The 24,455-nt window shown below is 43.9% G+C and overlaps 1 protein-coding gene and 1 long non-coding RNA gene across 2 annotated transcripts in view; one reads left to right on the plus strand and one right to left on the minus strand.

Annotated features, from left to right (window-relative positions):
* MYO1E (myosin IE) overlaps positions 1-18,565 on the minus strand; it is a 237,153-nt gene extending 218,588 nt beyond the window's left edge. Inside the window, exon 1 of the mRNA XM_003928985.4 lies at positions 18,172-18,565. Coding sequence (XP_003929034.1) covers positions 18,172-18,174 — 3 coding nt within the window. The 5' untranslated portion in view covers positions 18,175-18,565. The remainder of the gene's footprint in view (positions 1-18,171) is intronic.
* Positions 18,564-24,455, plus strand: part of LOC141583610 (uncharacterized) — a 10,986-nt gene continuing 5,094 nt past the window's right edge. The window contains exon 1 of the long non-coding RNA XR_012516286.1: positions 18,564-18,836. This is a non-coding gene — a long non-coding RNA (uncharacterized LOC141583610). The remainder of the gene's footprint in view (positions 18,837-24,455) is intronic.

The following is a 24,455-nucleotide window of genomic DNA, read 5'->3' on the forward strand; positions in this document are numbered from 1 at the left end:
TTGTTAAGTATAAGCCACCACGTTTGGCCTATTGGCCTATTTCTTAAGCATCTACACTTGTGAAAATCACTGGCAACCTATACAACAGATTCTGTCTTCGGAGAGAACTACCTTTCCTTAAACAGTTTGTAGAGGGGAGGCATTTGCCCCATTTTCAACATTATAGCTGCTGATGAGTGAAGATAGGCATCCCGATGGCAAATTGCTTTCTACTGCCTTCCAGGGACAAGCCACGTGGCTTTCAGGTGCCCTTTTAAGTGTCTTTCTATCAGCTGTCTCCTTTCTGTCCTCACCATTCCATCTTTCCGAAGGGTAAGCACAATGGAGCAAGGAGTGACACATATCAGACGACGTTCCAACAAAAACCAAATGCTCGAGACATTTAATCACAGGGTGCTTTCACCTATGCACTCCTCCTGTTCATTCTATCAGTTGAGTACCCAAGAGCATCAGCTTTTTAGAGCAGATTTTAAGAATGCTCCACCTTGCAGGCAGTTCTGCACCCTTCTTTTGTCCCTCAAGGAAAAGGCCTAGGGGTAGTTTTAAAGATTGTATACTCATTCATAACAGAAAGAAATACAAGCAGTTTTTTCCCATTAAGGTTTTTGGGTTTTTTCTTGTTGCTGTTTTTCCTGAAACAGGGTCTCCCTCTGCCTCCTGGGCTCCAGCAATCCTCCCACCTAAGCCTCCCAAGTAGCTGGGACTACAGGTGTGCAACATCACACCCGTCAGTTTTTTGTATTGATGTGTTTTTGCCATGTTGCCCAGGCTGGTCTTAAACTTCTAAGCCGGAGGGAACCGCCTGCCTTGACCTCAAAGTGCTGGGATTACAGGCATTGCACCACTGTGCCTGGCCTCCCATTAAGGTTGTTTTGTTTGTTTGTTTTTTGTTTTTTGAGGTGGAGTTTAACTCTTGATGCCCAGTATGGAGTGCAATGGCATGATCCTGGTTCACTGCAACCTCCACCTCCTGGGTTCAAGCGATTCTCCTGCCTCAACCTCCTGAGTAGCTGGGATTACAGGCGCTCACCACCACACCTGGCTAATTTTTATATTGTTAGTAGAGGCCGGGTTTCACGATGTTGACCAGGCTGGTCTTGAATTCCTGACCTCAGGTAATCCACCTGCCTCAGCCTCCCAGAGTGCTGGGATTACAGGTGTGAGTCCCCACACCTGGCCCTCCCACTAAGTTTTAAGATAGGATTGTACACTCAGTATTGGAAGTCAAGAAACAAGGAAGAGGAGAGGCTGGGATATAAAGCTGAACAAGAAAAGATCCTACCTCAAAAGTAACCCATCAGAAGGAAAAACAAAATGCACATTAACAATTATAAGATCTTTACAGATAGGCCGGGCATGGTGGCTCACACTTGTAATCCCGGCACTTTGGGAGGCCGAGGCGGGTGGATCACGAGGTCAAGAGATCAAGACCATCCTGGCCAACATGGTGAAACCCTGTCTCTACTAAAAAAAATACAAAAATAAGTTGGGCATTTGGCAAGTGCCTGTAGTTCCAGCTACTCCGGAGGCGGAGAATGCAGTGAGCCAAGACTGTGCCACTGTGCTCCAGCCTGGCAAGAGAGCAAGACTCCATCTCAAAAAAGTTTAAAAAAAAAAAAAAAAAAAAAAAGATCTTTACAGATAAAGTGCTCCTGAGATTTTGAAAGAGATAATTTTTTTTTTTTTTTTTTTTTTTTTTTTTTTTTTTTGAGACTAGTCTCTGTTGCCCAGGCTGAAAGTACAGTGGTTCAAGCAATTCTTTTGTCTCAGCCTCCTGAGTAGCTGGGATTACAGGCACCCACCATCATGCCCGGCTACCTATCTGTCTATCTATCTATTTATTTATAAACAGAGATGGGGTTTCACCATGTTGGCCAGGATGGTTTCGATTTCTTGACCTCATGATCTGCCCGCCTCGGCCTCCCAAAGTGTTGGGATTACAGGCGTGAGCCACCGCGCCCGGCCTATTTATTTATTTTCATATTTTTAGTAAAGACAGAGTTTCACCATGTTGGCCAAGCTGGTCTCAAACTCCTGACCTCAAGTGATCCACCTACCTTGGCCTCCCAAAGTGCTGGGATTACAGGCGTGAGCCACCACACCAGGCCAAGGAGGTAACTTTCAATGATGAGGCTCAAGAAGGCAGAGTTAAGGCTGGTCTAAAAGTAGAATTAAACTGATGGGATGGAGAGGAGGAGACACAAGCTGAAGGCGGAGAACATCCAGGCCTGAAAGAGAAACACCAAGTGAATGAATTTGGTCAACCGATCTAGGTGAGTGCAGCCACGCTGCAGAGGTAGAATCTGTAGGAGTTGGCAAGTGGTGGAATGTCACAATTCACTCCAGCTTAATTGGAGCATATAAAACTCACCTTTGTCAACGGGCACTTAAATATAGCTGCTGCAAAAAAAACTGAAGACTGTTGACTCATAGCCCCAAACAAAGAGGACAGTGTCTCCTTGTTCTGCAGAGCAGACAATGCTTGCCACATTGGCCTCCATGCTTGCTTGGAGAGCTGCTAAGCAGGGCTGGAGCAAGAAGGATCAAGAAAGCCCTAAGGAGGAGGAGGAGGAGGAGGAGAAGGAAAAGGATGAAGAGGAGGATGGGGGGTGGGGAAGGGAGGAGGAGGGAAGGAGGAGGAGGAGGGAAGGAGGAGGAGGAGGGAAGGAGGAGGAGGAGGGAAGGAGGAGGAGGAGGGAAGGAGGAGGAGGAGCTACCTTTCATTTGGTAGCCTTAGTTACGTTTCCTTACTTCTCAGCAGGTGCAAACTATGTCTCCTGCCTTCTCCAGCTCTCCTCATCCTTTCCAAGTTCAGACAGACGCTTCAAGGAGAGGATGGGCAGGAGGTCTTGTGGGGAAAGAAAAGGACACTAGTTGGAGGATGTGTTCGGGGTGTGTGAGAGAAAGAGCTAGAAGGAAAAGGCCATCCCAGCTTTTCTACACCCCAAGCCCTAGTTCTAGATCATTGAAACAAAGTACAGAAATCTGCTCCAGAGTCCACATATTAAAGCCCAACAATTTCTTCCTTATGTGCCTTCATCTATTAAATACTAATTTTACAATTAATTTCAATGTATCCTTACCAGGAAAATAATGGGGTTTTAATTAGTTATATAAAGTAAAAACCTTATGTCCCTCCCTGACTTATATTTACCTGGAGTCTGTATTGGATGCATTTTTCTTTGTGATCCCAGGAGAATTTACCACTTTCAGCCTCCCTTTTAATACTCTAGTATGTTTGATTTTCAAACATTTCCAGTAAAAGCAGGTTTAAAACCATAATTCCTGAACTGTGGGTCAAGAGACTTGTATTCTAGGGACAACTCTGCTATTAACTTGCCAGGTAACTGAGGGACCTAGGTCAGGCCACTACAATTCTCCAAACCTTAAAAGGTCACCTGGGGAGACCATGAGCCACATTAGAGATTTATGAATCTTTTTCCCAGGAAAAAATTCACATAAGAATGAACATGGGGGCCGGGCACGGTGGCTCAAGCCTGTAATCCCAGCACTTTGGGAGGCCGAGGCAGGTGGATCACGAGGTCGAGAGATCGAGACCATCCTGGTCAACATGGTGAAACCCCATCTCTACTAAAAATACAAAAAATTAGCTGGGCATGGTGGCGTGTGCCTGTAATCCCAGCTACTCAGGAGGCTGAGGCAGGAGAATTGCTTGAACCCAGGAGGCGGAGGTTGCGGTGAGCCGAGATCGCGCCATTGCACTCCAGCCTGGGTAACAAAAGCGAAACTCCGTCTCAAAAAAAAAAAAAAATGAACATGGACACAAACATTTTCATAGGCTACCTTGGAAGTGGTCTCCAGGATACTTCTCATCTTGACATACTATATTTAAAGGTATTTGGTCACTCAAAGAAACAAGGCTGGGCACAATAGCTCACATTTGTAATCCCAGTATTTTGGGTTGCCAAGGCAGGAGGATCACTGGAGGCCAGGAGTTCCGGACCAGCCTGAGGAACATAGCAAGACCCTGTCTCTACTATATATATATATACATAAATATATATATATATCTACATAAATATAAATATAAATATATATATATATATATATTTTTTTTTTAATTAGCTAGGCATGGCAGCTCATGCCTACAGTCCCACATACTCTAGAGGCTGAGATGAGAGGATCTCTTGAGCCCAGGAGGTTGAGGCTGCAGTGAGACAAGATCACACCACTGCACTTCAGCCTGGGTGACAGAACCAGACACTGTCAAAAAAGAAGGATGCCAGGTGCAGTGGCTCACATCTGTAATCCCAGCACTTTGGGAGGCCAAGATGGAAGGATCACTTCAGGCAGGAGTTTGAGACCACCCTGGGGAACACAGCAACACCTTATCTCTAAAAAGAGAAAGGAAGGAAGGAAGGAATGGAGGAAGGGAGGAAGGGAGGGAGGGAGGGAGGGAGGGAAAGAGAGCAGGAAGGAGGTGGGTGGGAGGTTATTTTCTACAACCATTACCATGTTACAGGTACATATGAGTAGTGCCTAGGTAGAGCTGAGACTGTACGGTGGGGAACCAATGCTGTCCTGTACACTAAGACTGCAAATGCCGAGATATCACTGCCAAATCCTTCTGTGGATAACACTGGGCCAAGCTTGAAGAAGTCCCCCTCAGTGGCTGGAGATGCCTACATCATTCTTTTTTTATTTATATTTTTTATTGCATTTTAGGTTTGGGGGTACATGTGAAGAACATGCAAGACTGTTGCATAGGTACACACATGGCAGTGTGATGTGCTGCCTTCCTCCCCTTCACCTTTATCTGGCATTTCTCCCCATGCTCTCTCTCCCCGCAACTCTTCACCCCCAGCGGTCCCTCCCCTATTTCCTCCCTGACAGACCCCAGTGTGTGATGCTCCCCTCCCCTTGTCCATGTGTTCTCATTGTTCAACACCCACCTATGAGTGAGAACATGCGGTGTTTGATTTTCTGCTCTTGTGTCAGTTTGCTGAGAATGATGGTTTCCAGGTTCATCCATGTCCCTACAAAGGATACGAACTCATTGTTTTTGATGGCTGCATAATATTCCATGGTGTATATGTGCCACATTTTCCCTGTCCAGTCTGTCATCGATGGGCATTTGGGTTGGTTCCAGATCTTTGCTATTGTAAACTGTGCTGCAATGAACATTCACATGCATGTGTCCTTATAGTAGATGCCTACATCATTCTATAAAACAAAGCCACTCCTATTAAAAGGTAAAGGGAAGCTATTTGTTTTCATTCTGAGTATATCTCTTCTTTCAGTCCAATGAGCAGTTAGTGCCTAGATTTGCTCTATTTGAAAGCCAATATAATATGGAGATATTTATAGGTGAAATGGTATGCTATCTAGGATTTGCTTCAAAAGAAACCAGGGGAAGATAAGAACAGTGAAAACAAGATCGGTCATGAGTTGTCAATTGTTGAAGTTGAGGGATTCGTTTTTCTCTCCACTCATGTAGTTTAAAATTTTTGATTAAGAGGCAGAGACAGAGAGTCCAAGTGAAAGATCAGTAGGTTAAGGAATTTGTCATGTCCTGTGCAAGTCCTGGGCATAAAGCTAAATGAATCCTACTCGATTCATATCTTGAGGAGTCCACAGATAGCACAGTCTGTGGCTCACAGAATATGGAATTGACACAGGGTTATTGTGAGCATCATCTTACAGTCCAAAAGACATGACTTTCAACCAAGGGGAAAGAAAGTATTTTTGTCTGTATGAGGAATGTCTTTCTTCACATGGACAGCTCAGAGGTGAGTGAAAACGAGCAACTGGGCAGCAAGGAGTATTCTCCCCACTTTGGAAGGCCTGTGTTCCCTTTCTGTACAGCAGGCCATTGAGCCCAGCATGGTTTGGCATGATTCACTGGTCTCCAACTTCAGACTTAATGTAAAATGTCTGTTACTTTTGTAAAGCAGACGTTAGCAGATAGAAAACGATTTTTCTTCTTGTTGTTAGCTTCTGCCCTTTTTCTCCAACGAAAGATCGCATTTTTAGAATCAGACTGAGTCTCCATCAGAACAGAAGGACTTCAGCTCCAATTCTTCATGCCTTGGGAAAACAGCAGCAGACAGGGCAGGAGCCATGGTAGCTTTTGTCAAACCGTCAAACACAGGGGTTCAGGGGATCAGCAAGTATTTACTCAATGTAGGAAGCTGACAGAAAAGGCTGAGGGTGGAGAACTGTATCTGACTCTCTGACTCTTCCACAATGACTCTAGACTTGACAGTGTGACTTGCTTTGGCCAATGGGATTAATACCAAGCATGATGCAAGCAGAGGTTGAAAAATATGTGTACATTGGAGCTTGTACTCTTGCTGTTCTTAGGAACCCTGTGGTGTGACCACTACTATGTAAACAAGCCAGAGCTAGCCTGTTGTGACAAGAGATACATGGCCAAGCCATCCCATGGCCCCAGCTGAGATTGGACCGACTACCAGACATGTGAGTGAGGCCACCCTACATCGTATATTCCCAGCCAAGCCACTAGCTGACCACAGGCTTGGATGAACCAGCTGAGACCAGAACTGCCCAGCCGGTGCACAAAATCATAAGAAAGAATAAACATTTAAAGTTACTTTAAATGTCTGTCAACACTGAAAGCTAACACAAGAAAAGGTGACTAAGCAGAGCTAAGATGTACTGAATGTCAGGGGACGTATCTCCTACTGGCTCTTTACACAACAGTCAGTGGGACTCACCATTGATATGACTGTATGTCAAGTGTCATTAGAACAACCTGACAGATCCAAAATTGACCATATTCCCTAATAGTCATTTCACAACAATGTTTGCTGTAATTCTTGGAATGCTACTGTATGGGCTTCAGGGGGTTATAAAGTTTCTGAAATTAAATGAAGAACAGTATTTATATGCATCTTTTCTTCTGAACTGAGAAAAGATATCAAAACTACAGAGAATAACAAAGAAATATATATGTACACACTGCCTATATTTCATATTTTTGCTTTGAATTTTTCTATATATAAAGCAAATAAAACATTACTGACTCAGTCATCTCCCTTTTCTCTTTCCCCCTTCAGTATTTTGAAGTTGGTATGGATCTTTCTAGTCTCTCTGTGTGTGTGTGTGTGTGTGTGTGTGTGTATGTACATATGTATACACACATATGTATATGTATGCACACTTTCTAGTCTGTATGTGTGTGTGTAGTTGTGTGTGTGTGTGTGTGTGTGTGTGTATATATATATATATATATATGTATAATTTTTTTTTTTTGAGATCTAGTCTTGCTGTGTCCCTCAGGCTGGAGTGCAGTGGCACGATCTTGACTCACTGCAACCTCCACCTCCTGGTTCAAGCGATTCTCCTTCCTCAGCCTCCTGAGTAGCTAGGATTACAGGTACATGCCACCACATCCAGCTAATTTTTGTGTTTTTAGTAGAGATGGGGTTTCACCATGTTGGCCAGGCTGGTCTCAAAGTCCTGACCTCAGGTGATCCATCCACCTTGGCCTCCCAAAGCAATAGGATTACAAGCGTGAGCCACCACGCTGGGCTGTATTTTTAAAATAATACACACGCACACATATGTATGTATATTTACATATATACACAAATAAATGTATAGACCCCCAATTAATATATTCTTGTGTTTTTGACATTTTTCTTAAATGGTTTCAGATATGCATCTTTCTACAACTTGCTTCTTCACCAAACACTACCCTTGTGAGACCTATCCACATTAATATCATATTATCAAATAAGCCACATGTATTTCTCTTCTAATGAATTTAGATTGTTCCTGTTTTGTTTGTTCTCATGATCTGTGGAATGTTTGTTATTATAAACACTGTCAGGGAACAGGTCAGTAGCCTCCTACACATTCTCAAAGGACCTCAGGACATTCCCCCATCCAAATGTTAGCAGTTCTGATAATCTGATGGGGAAAAACAGCACTGTCATCATCTTGCATTGGTGCATATTTCTGCATTACAACATTTCCAAGACTTGAAGGAAACTATCCTTTACTTATACTCTTGAAATAGTGGCCAGGCTTGGTGGCTCACACCTGTAATCCCAGCACTTTGGGAGGCTGCAGTGGGTGGATCAGGAGGTCAGGAGATTGAGATCTTCCTGGTCAACATGGTGAAAACCCGTCTCTATGAAAATACAAAAAAATTAGCCACGTGTGGTAGTGCGTGCCTGTAGTCCCAGCTACTTGGGAGGCTGAGGTAGGGGAATCTCTTGAATCTGGGAGGTACAGGACATACCACGTACTTCAGCCTGGCAAGAGAGCAAGAATCCATCTCAAAAAAAAAAAAAAAAGAAAAAAAAAGTTTATTAGATGTTTCTGCATTCAAATCTAAAATTTTCTATAAGGTCTGCATCTTCCCAGGACCCTAAAAACAGCCCCCACTTTTTTTTTTTTTTGAAAATTTCTTAGAATCAGATAATACCATCCAAAACATTCTGTTACCATGTAATGTTATCCTAAATTGCTGTCAACATCAAATGCTGGTCAAACCAAAGAAATTACTAAGAGAATAACAATGTGATATTCTAATTTTGTTGTTGTTTCCTGTGATGTATATAAGAATTAACAGCTGAATCTGTTGTTATCTAATTTTCCTACTTTTTATTTTTTTAATCTTAGTTGAGATCAGAGAGCCTTCCAGTATGACTTTCTTTTACTTTTATGCTTCCTTTTACTAAGACATCTTGTAGTCTCTATGATAAAGTCCCAAAGCAAGGGAAATTAAAACTCAGACCACTACTACTCATACAGACAATGTTCTTAACTCTAAATTATTCCACCCTGGTATTACCGAATAAAATCAACCAAAATTGATGATTTTCTATCAGCCTTACCTTTCCTAAGGAGTATGTGAAATAATGAAATAGTATACAAATACTTGAATTTATTGAATTGCTTTTGAAAGAGCATGGACTTAGCAGATCTGGTTGGTTACATACAAATTGTGTGGCCCTGAATAATTCCCTTTACGTCACCACACTTTGATTTTCTTACCTGTAAAATGGCAATAGAAACCCACACTGGTGCTAGAATGAAATGAAATCATGTACATGGGAGCCTTTTGTTATAATTTCGCCACTACACGGAGAGCTTCTTCTAAGCAGAGGCAGAGCCTAATTCATCTTTTTTGAGACAGAATCTTGCTCTGCCACACAGACTGGAGTGCAGTGGCATGATATCAGTTCAATGCAACCACCACCTACCATGTTCAAGCAATTCTCCTGTCTCAGCCTCCAGAGTAGCTAGGATTACAAGCACCCACTCCACCTGGGTAACTTTTTTGTATTGTTAGTAGAGACAGGGGTTTCAACATGTTGACCAGACTGGTCTCAAACTCCCGACCTCAAGTGATCCACCCTCCTCAGCCTCCCAAAGTGCTGGGATTACAGGCCTGAGCCACTGTGCCAGGCCCTAATTGACCAAGCCTGTATGCTGACGTGCTTTGCCATGGCAGTGTCATCTCTACTTTGGGGTTCAAAGCTCTTCATCTCTAACCACTCCATTTCTCTGGTAGGACCACTCATATCTGCCAAGGAAGACCCAGTGGTCTGAGTACCCACTGGTGTCACATAGTTGAGTGTCCACGCCAGAATCCAGGGGGAGTACCAATGGCAGGCAACTTCAGGCTAGAACCTGGGAGTGTGGAGTGTGTATCCCAGGCTCACCTAAAGAGGTGGCTTCATGTCTCAGGAGCCAAAAAAGGTTAAGCAGCCCATTATGACCACAGCAGTTCTAGTGGGTGGAAGAACTCTCCCCTGTACACTCTTCTGGAGGAAGTCTCTATGGCTATGGTACACAGCGGGTAGTCAGGCTACATGGGATTATAATACTACCACCAAAATAAAACAAATATGCTTATCAAGAAAAAGGTTTCTGAAACAAGTGGAAAAATACAGAGCACAAATTGTTTATCTGCCCCATAATTATAACCACATAAAAACAATGTGTTTAGGCCAGGCACGGTGGGTCATGCCTGTAATCCCAGCACTTTGGGAGGCCGAGGCAGGCAGATCACTTGGTCAGGAAATCGAGACCATCCTGGCTAACATGGTAAAACCCTGTCTCTATTAAAAATACAAAAAAAATTAACTGGGCGTGGTGGCACATGCCTGTAGTCCCGGGTGCTTGGGAGACTGAGGCAGGAGAATCACTTGAACCTGGGAGGCAGAGGTTGCAGTGAGCTGAGATTGTGCCACTGCACTCCAGCCTGGGCAACACAGCCAGACTCCATCTCAAAAAAAAAAAAAAGCATGTATTTGATGCTGGGTACGGTGGCTCCATCCCTATAATCCCAGCACTTTGGGAGGGTGAGACAAGTGGATCACTTGAGGCCAGGAGTTCAAGACCGGCCTGGCCAACATGGTGAAACCCCATCTCTACTAAAAATAAAAAAATTAGCTGGGCGTGGTGGTACATACCTGTGATCCTAGCTATTCGGGAGGCTGAAGCAAAAGAATTGCTTGAACCTGGGAAGCAGAGGTTGCAGTGAGCTGAGATTGTGCCACCGCACTCCAGCCTGGGCAACAGAGTGAGACTCCATCTCAAGAAAAACAAACAGACAAACAAAAAAACAATGAGTTTGAATAGACTGAAAGGAAACCCAAAGACAAAAATAATTACTGTTAGGGTGTGGTGGTACTATGGGTGAATTCTTTTATTATAATGAAATTAGTACAGTAATGAAGCAAAAATAATCTTCCACCTGTAAGCTGACTTTCTTGAAAAGTCCCAGAAAAAAAAACTACCTGGTCACATCCAGATCCTTAAGTAATTAGTCTCTATTTCCACCACTGTTTGGTAAGAAAAACCTTATTAGACTGGGATCTAATAAGGTTAGATCTGCATTGGATCAGATCTAACTTGGATTCTGGCACCAGCTCAGTTAAAAACTAGCTATGAGACTTTGGAAATCATTTAACCTCTCTACATCTCTCTAGGAAGTTAACAAATGGATTTCGGATAGAATTCTTAAGCTCTCTTCTGGGCTTTCTATAACGTTGCCTATGTTTTACTTTTTACAATATAGCATATGATAATTAAGTGCTGTGAATGAATTTGTAACAAACATTATCAGAGATCAAAAGACCCAAGAGAGTATGCCCCCTTCAGGGCAGTTCTTACACTTATTCTGGGAAAGAGGGACCTCCTGGATACTGCTATCTTTAGTCAGGCTAATTGTTCAGACTTTGAGGCAGAATGTAACTTCTGGAAACAGCTGAGAGGGACCTGGTACAAAGTCTAGTGAGTAATAGGAATGATCACACAGGGCACTACCATTTTAGGCTACAAAGGAAGTGAAAAAATAAAAACAAAACATAAAAGATGCTCCCCTCCTTTCCTCTTCTTCCCTTTTTCCTCTTTTCTTTTCTTTCCTTTTTTTTTTTTTTTTTTTTTTGAGACAGAGTTTCACTCTTGTTACCCAGGCTGGAGTGCAATGGCACGATCTCGGCTCACCGCAACCTCCGCCTCCTGGGTTCAGGCAATTCTCCTGCCTCAGCCTCCTGAGTAGCTGGGATTATAGGCACATGCCACCATGCCCAGCTAATTTTTTTTGTATTTTTTAGTAGAGACGGGGTTTCACCATGTTGACCAGGATGGTCTCGATCTCTTCTCCTTGTGATCCACCCGCCTCGGCCTCCCAAAGTGCTGGGATTACAGGCTTGAGCCACCGCGCCCGGCTTCTTTTTTTTTTTTTAAGATGGAGTTTTGTTCTTGTTGCCCAGGCTGCAGTGCAATGGCACAATCCCGTCTCACTGCAACCTCCACCTCCCAAGATCAAGTGATTCTCCTGCCTCGGGCCTCCCAAAGTGCTGGGATTACAGGCATGAGCCATGGGGACCAGCTCTGTCTCTTTCTTTCTTTCCTCCCCCCCCACCCCGGGTCCCTTACCCCATACGTGTCCCTCTCTCCCTCCCCCCTCCCCCTCCTCCCCCCTTCCTTCCCTCCCTCTCTCTCTCTCTCTCTCCCTCCCTCCTTCCCTCCCTCCCTGCCTCCCTCCCTCCCTCCCTCTCGTGCTTTCTTCCCTCCGCTGCCCCCTCTTTCTCTCACCCAGGCTGCAGTGCCAAAGTCACAGCTCACTGCATACTTGAACTCCTGAGCTCAAGAAATCCTCCCACCAGCCTCCCAAGAAGCTGGGACTACAGTGCATGCCACCACGCCTGGCTAATTTTTAATTTTTTTTTTTTTTGTAAAGGCCTGAGCCACCACGCCCAGCAAAAATTTTTATTACATAGCTCATAAATGACCATTCAAAAGTGCTTTGAACAATGACAATGACATCATTCTCATGGTGGTAACTCAGAAGGGAGGGCCAACTTCATTCACATATACGTTTAAGTTCTATGGCTTGTCAAAGTCAGTATCACTGTTAGGGCTGGCTTTTATAGTTGTACTTCTCTCAGGTGTGGTTGTCCCAAAAATATGTAAAAAAATAAATAAATAAAATACTTTGCTAGGATGCCCCAAAACCTTTTGTCTCTGCCAACATAAATTCTGAAACTGAAATTCAAAACACAATTTGTTCACCACTATAACAGAATGTGCTTATAAGGCTGTGATGTTTATTTTAATACCTCTGGCATTTAACCTTTAACCCTTATTTATTCTGTAAATATCAAGTCTCAGCATGGTGAGGAAAAAAAATTTAAAACTCACCATTAACAAACATTTTAATCATGCATTAGTAAAAATACAAGTTGCTGCATTTTTGCAAAAAAAAAAAAAAAGTAGATAAACTTGGAAAAGCATGACTGTACATAATGCCTATATATCCTACCACTAAGCTTATAATACCTTGCACTTACACAGAATATTTAAAATACGTCTGCTTTTTGAAGCAGATAAAAAGCTTTCTCAAATTCCCAATAATAAGGTCCCGTACTTATCAGGAAAAAGCAAGGCACTATATGTTATCTTTCACTGAGTCTCACAGAAGCTCGTGACATGCCAACACTAGGCACAGAAGCAAAATGTTGTATTCCAAGTTATTCAGAATCCTCCCACTGCTCATTATCTAACCCTAAGGATAACTCCTGAAACAGATCTCAAATTCATGAGATTCAATTGAGAAAGGAGTAGGGGGCGGGGTGGGTCCATCATGTGACCTTGGAGGCCATGGCATTTTCAGTGGAGGACGAGATTGAAGGGTAAGAAAGAGAAAAGCTCAATTTGTAGCCTCACCACTGGTGGACCCAACCTACCCTGGTGTTTAGATAGCTCTACATAGTAGCAGCTGGATGCATTTTCCCTGTTTGATTAGCTTAGAGATTGCAAGTGCTGAAAATACCAGGCAACTCCCTCTCTTTAGGGAGACCCGGTAGGAAGGTGTGGATGTATCAGTAAAAATCAAATGCCACTACTGGGTATGTAGTGAATGTTCACACGTTCTTGCTGGTGACTGGGAAGAAGCACTGTGGTTCACAGAGGGACACCACATTAAAACTAACAATAAAGTGGCTGCAAACAGCTAACCTGCAGGTGCGTTTGGCCCTTGAGATGATCAAATACATATAAAAATTGGCAGAAGCCAGGCATGGTGGCTCACACCTATCATCCCAGGACTTTGGGAGGCCAAGGTGGGTGGATCACCTGAGGTCAGGAGTTTGAGATTAACCTGGCCAACATGGTGAAACACCATCTCTACTAAAAATACAAAAATCAGCCGGGCATGGTGGTGGGTGCTTGTAATCCCAGCTACTCAGGAGGCTATGCAGGAGAACTGCTTGATCTTGGGAGGCGGAGGTTGAAGTGAGCGGAGATCTTGTCACTGCACTCCAGCCTGAGCGACAAGAGGGAAACTCTGTCTCAAAAATAAATAAATAAATAAATAAATAAAAACATAAGAACTGGCAGATATAGCATAAAAATCTAAATTTCTAGCTTCTCTTGAAAAACAAAATAATTTGGTAATATGGTCAGTGTAACCAAGGGATGAAGTAGTGGTGCCTCCTTGCATGGGGTATGTGTTCCATATTTACTCTCTAGAGGCCAACCTCCCTCTACCAAATTATAAGACATATGAGTCTGCAACCACTGACAAAGCTGTAGTCCTCAGCAAAAGTGTGGAGGAGGGGACTTTCTAGTTCCGTAAATGTCTGCTTCTTATAATTCTCCATCCCTCTCCATCCACTGCCCCACTCGGTTTCTCTCCAGGGAAATGGCTGGGCAGTCAAATATTTCCCACTAGGATGTCCCACCCACACTTGTCCCTAGATAATGTCCCGGACTCTAGGTATTTCCCTAACCCTTTGCCTCCATCAAAACGTTTTATGTGCTTGATTCCATTCCTTCCCGGTTTTGTTTTTGTATTGTGTTGTTTTGGCTAGGAGACTCTAGCAGTCTGATAAACTCATCAGTGGAAATAAAGTGGGTTACCTTCCCAGAAAACATCTGAAATGCACTCCAGACTTTCTAAATACATGCTACGTCATCACCTAAAGGAACTTACCTACCTTACCGTCGGCTATCCATCAGATTGCTAGGTTGTAAGTCTACTCCTGGGTATTTTTATGTGTCTTATCTACAATTTACTCATAAGCATATGCAAGTAAGGAAAAGGGGACAGATCTTGAACATGTTTCTGAGGTAATGGTCAATTCAGGTCTGCTCAAATATTGCTGTATACCTAATGCACAGAAACCCTGCATTAAAATGAATCGCAATTTCTGGATCCGAAGTACACAGCAGGTTTATAGCCATGGGTTTCAGTCTATCAGAGACTACAAACTGGTCATGGCCACGAAAGCAGAATCTGCTTTGCAGATGATGGTAAGCCCAAATTCTGCGAAGGAAGCCTTAGATGTGTATTAGATTAAAGTCAACAGAGATCTTTTTTGTGTTCTGCTGAACAAACTACAGTAAATTATAAAGATGTGCAGGGCTGGTTTTTTTTTTTTTTTTTTTTTTTTTTTTTTTTTTTTAAGCTTCTTCAAGTCTCCTAAGGAAAAAGACAGAAATAACTATTGCCTGGTAATGTTCTTAGTTTTCTCAAGATAGAAAAGTGTCCCAAAGTAAGTTTTCAGGAGGAAGATAGAAGGTGAACTACACACTGTACACTGTGTTCATGAGTCAGAAAATGTAAAGAGCAATTTTCCTTATGAGTCACAACTGAATGAGTCTTAGTAGGGACTTGGGTACAGGTGGAGAGCCCTCCTACTATGCTACCAGACTTCCTAAAAGACATACTCTCAAGACATACTCTCTCTCTCTCTCTCTCTCTCTCATTCACACAGAAGTCCACAGTATAGGTGCTCTCCCTACAGCCCAGTCAAGGGTATTCTTTTTTTTCTTCTTCTTCTTATAATTTTTTAATTGAAACAGGGTCTCTCACTATGTTACCCAGAATGGTCTTGAATTCCTGGGCTCAAGTGATCCTCCTCCCTTGGCCTTCCAAAGTGCTGGGATTACAGGCGTGAGCCACTGTACTGGGCCACCAAAGGCCTTCTGATGAATTTTAGTCTCCATGCTAATCTTCAGCCACACCCAAAGAAGGTAATGTCCTTTCCCTTCCTGTTCTAAGTGGCTAAAGCGATACACCTTGGGCAGGCCTGGGCAGATGTGGAACACAAAATGAAGTGTCATTTGGCTTGACAGAGTCTTACATAAACATTAAATTTTGTAACTTGAGTTTCTGATTATTTACAATGATGCTCTATTCTAAGGCAACTTCACATACCTAATAAACAATTTTTCAAGTCCGGAAAGAAATGATTAACTTTGGCCAAATCACTCTGGATCCAGCAGATCTATCAATGGCACATCTCCTATTTCAGGACAGCCAGCTGTTTCTACTTTTCCGTCAGTGAATTGTGACCTCAGCAACCGTATCTGATGCACAGATAGTCGCCTGGCGGCACACAACATGCCCATCTGTGCAGATGGCAGGGAGCCCATCAATAGGTAAGTCACACCCTGTCCTCGGATAGAACCATCTCTTCCCAAAGCATGCCTTCTCTGCATCCATTTCACCACCTATCTACTTCGTGTGCAGTAGGGCTGAACTGAGCATAATGTCCCAGGTTTCAGAAAAGGCAACCTACACTACATTTCAGCCCATTCGCATGAAAGTGTGTTTAACTGACAGGAAGTTAATTTCCTCAAAGTACCACTCAAGTATTTAAATTCAGTAAAATTCTTTAAGCTCTTGACATAAACACATTGATTTTTTTTTTTTAAATATTGACCCATGGAAAATAGTTACAGCAGTTCTCAAGTGCCAGGATTATCACACTGCTTCAGTTCAAGAGACCAGGTGCCCAGTAAGGTAGCTTCACCCAAACACACGCCCCATGGGAATGGTTCTCTGCTAGGATGAGGGGAGGGGTCCAAAAGTAACGTGGAGTAGATTGACTTCTTTTTTTTTTTTTTTTTTTTTTTTTTTTTTTTTGAGACGGAGTTTCGCTCTTGTTACCCAGGCTGGAGTGCAATGGCGCGATCTCGGCTCACCGCAACCTCCGCCTCCTGGGCTCAGGCAATTCTCCTGCCTCAGCCTCCTGAGTAGCTGGGATTACAGGCACGTGCCACCATGCCCAGCTAATTTTTTTTTTTTTTTTGTATCTTTAGTAGAGACGGGGTTTCACCATGTTGACCAGGATGGTCTCGATCTCTCGACCTCGTGATCCACCCGCCTCAGCCTCCCAAAGTGCTGGGATTACAGGCTTGAGCCACCGCGCCCGGCTGTAGATTGACTTCTTAAACCTTAAAACTGGAAGAGGAAATCTATAGATAAAACCTTCTCTTAGATGAGGCAAAAGTGACTTAATTTTGGAAGATGTTTAAAAAAAAAAAAAAAAAAAGGCTTTGACAGAAGATGAAAGGTTTCTCTTTGATGGTTGTAATCATTCAATAAACAGCACCGGCAAGGGGGCTTCTAAGCTTTGCGTGCAGGTTCCAATGGGCATCTGCTGCACCTCCCCCAGGCTGCTCATCGGAATATCGATTTTTTAAATTAGTGTTGTGCTGGTTACCATTTTGACTTGGCTTTTCTTCCACAGCCATTAGAAAACAACAGCAAACCAGAAGAGGACGAGATCATCCACCTAAGCAGGACTGTTTGAAAAGAAGCAGTGTGGAAACTATGAAAGCTTGTAATAGATTTTTTTTTTTCTTTATGAACTGCCGATCTCTTCAAAATAGAGTCCTTGCTTTTGTGCCCGGGAAAGAAAATTACACCACGCCAAAGCCCAAGGGAGGTGGCTGAGGTTATACAAGGAGGGACGGGCGTATAGCCGGGCAGGGGAGTTGAAGAGCAGAAAAGTCTCACGTCAAAGGGCCCCTTCCATACATTCCTAAAGTGCCAAAGGGAAAAGAGCCACAAACTAGAAACTCGCGAGGGCGTCTTCCTGTGCGAAGTGTCCCCTGGACCCCTGAAAAGCCCCGGTCCTCTCGCCCTGGGGAAGAGGTGAGGTCCTCTTCGGGAGGTGTTTACTGGGCGTCCGGGACGCGGAGACCCTCGGGGCCGGTGCCCGGCACGGTCCGGGTCGGAGTGGCCGCCGCCCGCGCCCCGGTCGCCCGGGCTCTCGACAGCCCGCCCGCCGCCAGGTGTTCGTCCTACCTGGCGTCACCGCCTGCCTTTGTGCGGCCTGCACCGCCCCTCGCCAGGGCAGGCCGGGGACCGCCCCCACCCGCGTGCCGCTGCCAGGCTGGACAGCTGCGGGCGCTGCCGGGCGGCGGAGCGGCGGCGGGGAGGCGAGGGAGTCGCCGCGAGGGTGCCCGCGGCAGGCGAGGCGAGGCGGGGCGAGGCGAGGCGGGGCGGGCACAGCCGCGGGGAGGGCAGGGGGCGCCACCAGGTACTGCGGCGCGAGTCCCGAGCACCTCCGCTGCCGGCGGCGCCCCCCACGTCCCAGCAAGAGGAGGGGACCCCCTCCCGCGCCTTGCCCCCCGCAGCCGATGCGCCCACACCCTGGCTTCCGACAGCTGGCAGCCATAGCAACCCGGCCACAGAAAGTTTCGCGACGCAGAGAGCGACTTGGAATAAAGTTTTCCTCCGCCCCTCGCTCGCTGTCCCCCGGCCCGGGTTTACGGAAAGAGACAGGAAATCAGAGCTCGCGACGTGCCGGCTCCCGCGTCCACCTTCTCCACCCCTGCCCCGGGCAGCGCGCCCAAGGTGGGTGCCCCCGCGCCGGGGCTTCCTGCTCCGTCCCCGGTCCGCCGTCCTGGGACGCAGCGCGGCCAACTCACCATGGTGACTCGCGCCGCGGTCGCGCCTCCGCCGAGTCCCGCTGCCGGGGAGCTGGGGCTGGAACGCAGTCTCCTGGGCGAACTTCAAAAGTTGGTTCCCCTCGCCAAAAGCAGTCTCCCGACACCCAAGCACTCACAGGAGCCAATGGGAACCCAGGGGGGACTCCATCCAGGCGGGATCCGCGGCGCTAGGTGAGGGCGAGACCGCGGCGACTTAGCAGGCGGGGCGCATGCTGCGGAAGGCAGGAGTCCACCGGGACCCGCCGCTCGCCGCGCGCCCAGGTGAGTCCGATGTACTCGGCGGCTCCGCCTCGCTCCACTGCCTCGCTCCTTTTTCTTCGGCCACTTAATCCGTACTCCTCTGGCTGAGTCTCGGCTCGGGCAGGGCAATCTGTCCATAAATGGAGAACTTAGCTCAGGCCTGACCAATCAGGGTTTGTTTTCGCAGCGTCACTCCTCAGGGAAACCGTAGTAGCCAACAAGCTTGGAGCTGCTGGAGTTTCCAAAGCCCTCTGGATCCTGTAGTCCTTCTCGCCCGCCAGCCTCCGAAGAGCGCTGCGAACCCAGGCTCGCTCCTGGTAGCGAGACGCTAACTGTGAGGAAGAAAACCCTCGTGAAAGAGGAGCAAATCTTTCGCTTCGCTGTGTTTTAAGACGAACGTGAGGGTGGGTTTCGCTTCCAAGTTGAACTGGCATGATTTTCCCAGAACTTTTTTTTTGGGGGGGGCGGGGGGAAAGGAAATCTGTTATCAGCATGAAAGATCAGAGTCGTGGCAGCAGCCCAAAGGAAATCCTTTTTCTTTCCCACGTCTGGATTGTGAGCAAAGTCAAAAATATCATTTCCCTACTCCTCCTTTTACCTGGATTTCCTTGGAAAACAAAGGAAGCCTTCTGACTGCTTTTTCTTTTCTTTTTCCTTTTTTTTTTTTTTTTTTTGCTTGTTTTGATGACTGAAAAGTTGTTGCACGTGCAGTGGGCAGAGGGAAGGAGAGAGGAGAGATAGGTGGGAAGAAACCCCATCCAATCTCAGCCAACACATCTGCTGAAAACCATCAGAACTGTAAAAATGCATTATTCCAAAGTGTCGAATTTCCGAGAAGATTGGGGTGGGGGTTGGGCGGAAGCAGAGTCTCAAAATCGAGGTAGGGAGTTTGATTTTATTGTTCTGGAGGCTGAGGAAGTAAATTTGGTGGGTCTTAACAGGCTGCCTTCCCGGGATCTGTAGAAGATAAAATTGGTAAACTTTAGGGCATAGAGAAACTATGAAGCGTAATGATATTATGATACTTTTTGAAATTTGGTTGCGGCAGGACACTGTGGCTTACACCTATAATCCCAGCACTTTGAGAGGCTGAGGTAAGTGGATCAACTGAGGTCAGGAGTTTCAGACCAGCATGGCCAACATGATGAATGAAACTCGGTCTCTACTAAAAATACAAAAATTAGCCCGGTATGGTTGTGCATTCCTGTAATCCCAGCTACTGGGGAGGCTGAATCACGAGAACCGCTTGAACCCGGGAGGCGGAGGTTGCAGTAAGCCGAGATCATGCCACTGCATTCCAGCCTGGGCAACAGACCGAGACTCTGTCCGCCTCCCTCCACCAAAAAAAAAAAAAAAAGAAAAAAAAAAGAAAGAAAAGAAAAAATAAATTTGGTTGTAGCTCTTCACTTGCTTATCTGAGCATAGCATTAGAAAGGATATTAACCATCATCTTTTCTGAAAAGGGTAAACAAAATGTTACAACATGGATCAATCTTGAAAATATCATGTTAAGTGAAAGTAGCCAGGAACAAAAGACTACATATCGTATAATTCCGTTTAAATGAAAGTTGAGGATAGGGAAATCTCTAGAAATAAAAAGTAGATTCATGGTTTGCTAGGGACTGGGGGAGAGAAGAAATGGAAGTAATTGCTAATATGTATGCGTTTTCCTATTGAAGTGATGAAAATATTCTGGAATTAGTGGTGATGATTGTACAAGTTTGTGAATATACTAAAAACCACTCTGTTGTGCTTTTTAAATGGGTGGATCTTATGGTATGTTCATTATATCTCACTTTTAAAAGTTGAAAAAAAATCATATTGTCCAAATTCTTGTAGCAATCAATTTACATAGTTTAGCAACAATATAATTGAATGTGTATTATAAGACAGCACAACTAAACCCTGGAGTTACAACTGGTCCCTGCCTTCACTGAGCTTACAGTTTCAGAATGGGGAAAGGAAAACAAACAATACATTTTTTAAAAGAACAAATAATTGCAAGAAAGAAGCAAGTATGATGAAATGCAACAGTAGTTTTGTGCAAGGAACTGCCATATTTGGAGCTATAGTTTAGGGTAGTAAATTCATCTGGCATAGTTATATAGTATGAATTGGAAAGAAAACAGCATGACTTCTGTACTAGGCATTGTCTAGGTACATATAGACATGATAAATTAAATTCTCGGGTAAGTCTGACTCCATATCTCATAGTGGAATATCAGCTGCAAAATAATACCAGGTCAGCCAAGCTCAGTGGCTCATGCCTACAGTGCTAGTGCTTTAGGGGGCCAAGATGGGAGAATCGCTTGAAGCCAGGCACTTAAGACCAACCTGGGCATCAAAGCAAGACTCTGTCACTATCAAAAAATTATAATAGTAAAAATTAACTGGGCATTGTAGTACATGCCTGTAGTCCCAGCTACTTGGGAGGCTGAGGCAGGAAGATTGTGTGAGGCCAGGAATTTGAGGCTGTAGTAAGCTATGATCATGCCACTGCACTCCAGCCTGGGCAACAGAGTGAAGCCCTGTCTCAGAACAACAACAACAACAACAACAACAACAGCAAAACCTATCAGGAATTTTAGGAATGAATGAAAAGAGGTTACCAAGATGGAAATGTCGGCTTACCAGTAACAGAAGAAACACTACCTCAGTCACCATCCCATTCATGGTCAACCCTGATTAGTAGTCAGACATGGGCTTTAAGATATACAGACAAAGGCATAGTTTATTTCCCAAGTTTAGCCCAGGGATATAATCAAACACTGAAAATCAGTAGACTATGGAATGTCATGTGTGGTCATGTGGTACAGCCTACTGAAACACTGAAAATGTCTTAATAATCTATTGACAATCTGTCTCGAGTTTATCAAAAACTATTTGAGATTGTTATTCCATTGTATCATTTCTGGTTATCCTTTTTTTTTTTTTTTTTTGGAGACAGAGTCTTGCTCTGTTGCTAGGCTGGAGTGCAGTGGCGCAGTCTCAGCTCATTGCAACCTCCACCTCCTGGGTTCAAGTGATCCTTCCTCCTTCCGCCTCAGCCTCCCAAGTAGCTGGGACTACAGGCGCGTGCCACCACACCCAACTAATTTTTGTATTTTTAGTAGAGACAGGGTTTCACCATGTTGGCCACAATCTCCTGACCTTGTGATCTGCCCACCTCAGCCTCCCAAAATGCTGGCATTATAGGAATGAGCCACCGTGCCTGGCCTCTGGTTATTCTTTAAATAATTTTTTAGTGTTTACTTTTATTGCCCTAATAATCTATAATGTCTTTGAAGTTTCAAGAGCTACACCCAACTGTAGTAGGCAGGACTTTGATGAAGATGTATGCTTGTGTTCATTTTTTTATAATCTATGAGGTTATATATATATATGTGATTATATATGATTTTATGTATGAGTATTATATATATGATATTATAAAGTCATGAAAAATATATATATAAAAGCTGTGCTTTATATATGATGAGATTTGGCGGCACATAGACTTGATTTGAAGTCTGACGTTTCTACCTAACTAGCTGTGAGATCTTAGTTTCTCTGAGCTTCAGTTCTCCTTTTTATAAAACAGATTGATGTGAGCATAAGAGGAAATGTGTGTAAAGATGGTGAGTAAATGTGGATTCCTTTTTCCCTTCATCCGTCTCGTGTGTTCTAGGCAGAGATTCAGAGCTGGAAACCTGGATGAGATTGGATATACCATGGCTCCTGAATTGTGTGCCAAGGGTTGGGGCTGTTTGTGTGTGCTCTTTTCTGCAAGGAGAGTTAAGAGCTTTCATCAGATTCTCAAAGATGCCTTAAGAGACAAAATATTCGGAGCCAGAGCTCTTGATTATATTGGTTATACTTCTCTTGGCTTTTGTTTCTGTTGTGTTTTTCTTGAGTCATATAGATTAGAAATGAGCATGATGCTTTAAGGTCAAAGGTTCAGCTTGGATTCTCAAAACAGAACCCACTAATTCACAGTCTGAGTGTAGAATGTCATGTGTGTCATGTGATACAGCCTATAATTTCATGAAGAATCGCTTCAAGCCTGTTCCCAGTCCATCCTCAACTTAGGGAAGGAGGTACATTGTCAGTTTGGTCTAGAACGGCCTCTTACATACTTACAACCTGATATCCCTTGGAGAGTCTTGGTTTATGCCTTTATCCCAGTGAACTTACTAATTGTACCCCTCTTTCATTCCCAAAAAAGCCTAGTTTGAATAATAAATTATATGGTTACTCTGGATTTCTGGCCAAATTACATTTTTAAAAATCCTTACCTTTTAAAATGAACATTTTCCCAATTCTGATTTGCATCTGTTTTCAAAGGATTCAGTGGTATATTGCCAGATATTTATTCTTTCTTTCCTTTTTTTAAGACAAAGTCTCGCTCTGTCACCTAGACTGGAGTGCAGTGAAATGATCTTGGCTCACTGCAACCTCTGCCTCCCAGCTTCAAGTGATTCTCCTGCCTCAGCCTCCCTAGTTGCTGGGATTACAGGCACCCACCATCACTCCTGGCTATTTTTTGTATTTTTAGTAGAGACAAGAATTTCGCTATGTTGGCCATGCTGGTCTCAAAGTCCTGACCTCAAATTATCTGCCTACCCTCAGCCACCCAAAGTGCTGGAATTATAGGTTTGAGCCACCGAGCCCAGCCAGTTATGTATTCTTATTCAAGACCACAGTAGCAGTGAAGTGGAAGCAACTTTTAAAACTGTAAAACTAATTCTAGACACATGATGGAGCTAGTCAGATGAGACTTTGTACATACCTTGGCATAATTAATTGCAATTTTTCTGCGGCTGAATGAAAAGGAACAAATTAAAAAATCAAAATGAATGAAAAGTACAATTTCTTTATAAATCTAGCAGTGAAATAAATCATTGTTTATACATTTTGGAAAATAACAAGGAAGTAATATCAAGTAATGAAACTAATTTCTCTGTCAATACCATAAAAAATCATTCAGAATGCACTCATAACAATAAAGTTAAAAGTAATTGGCTAGGCACGGTGGCTCATGCCTGTAATTCCAGTACTTTTAGAGGCCGAGGCAGGTGGATCACGGAAGATCCAGAGTTCGAGACCAGCCTGGCAACCTGATGAAACCCCATCTCTAAAATACAAAAATTAGCTAGGTGTGGTGGTGGGCACCTGCAATCTCAGCTTCTTAGGCAGGAGAATTGCTTGAACCCAGGAGGCAGGGGTTGTAGTGAACCAAGATCGCACCACTGCACTCCAGCCTGGTTGACAGAGGGAGACTCTGTTTCAAAAAAAAGAAAATTTGTTAATTGGAAAATTAGAAACCTTTAACAAGATGCTGATAAAAGAGAGATTTGTATCAGATAAGTGTGAAATGTCCTCTGCAATCACTGTTTCTATCATAACATGTATCATCTATTAGGTTCAATAGGTATTAGCTACTGAGCAAAGTGCTTAATGTGCAATATCTTATTTAATCTTCCATACGACCGTGTTAGCTCCATTTGCAGTTAAGAAACTAAGTTAAGAAGACTTAAAGTAATTTGCCCAAGCCATTACTCAGCTATCCTGCATTAAATACATATATTTGCCTGGCTCTGAAGCCTACACTATTACCCTTTAAGCAGTGATTCTGTAATAGAAATATCCATCAGAAGAAATTGTCCCTAATGCAGGCCCCAAATGAATAGGAACATACTTATTAAAATCCTGTGAGCCTTTCCAAACCAGAGCATCCAGAAAAAAGAATGCTTTTTTATGGAATATAAAAATTACATTTGTATAGTGAGTTTAACTCAACTCTAAACACGTTTCCCCCCTAATGCGTTGGTATTGGTTTTTAAAAAGGATATTGAAGAGAATTTCACCAGTTGTATAATGTAATATGATGCTACTTCTGATGAAGGTAAAATTAAGGCCAGGCCTGGTGGCTCACGCCTGTAATCCAGCACTTTTGGAGGTTAAGGTATGTGGATCACCTGAGGTCAGGAATTCGAGACCAGCCTGGCCAACATGGTAAAACCCCATCTCTACTAAAAATACAA

The sequence above is a fragment of the Saimiri boliviensis genome, chromosome 2 (assembly GCF_048565385.1).
Source record: "Saimiri boliviensis isolate mSaiBol1 chromosome 2, mSaiBol1.pri, whole genome shotgun sequence".
Taxonomy (NCBI): Eukaryota; Metazoa; Chordata; class Mammalia; order Primates; family Cebidae; genus Saimiri; species Saimiri boliviensis.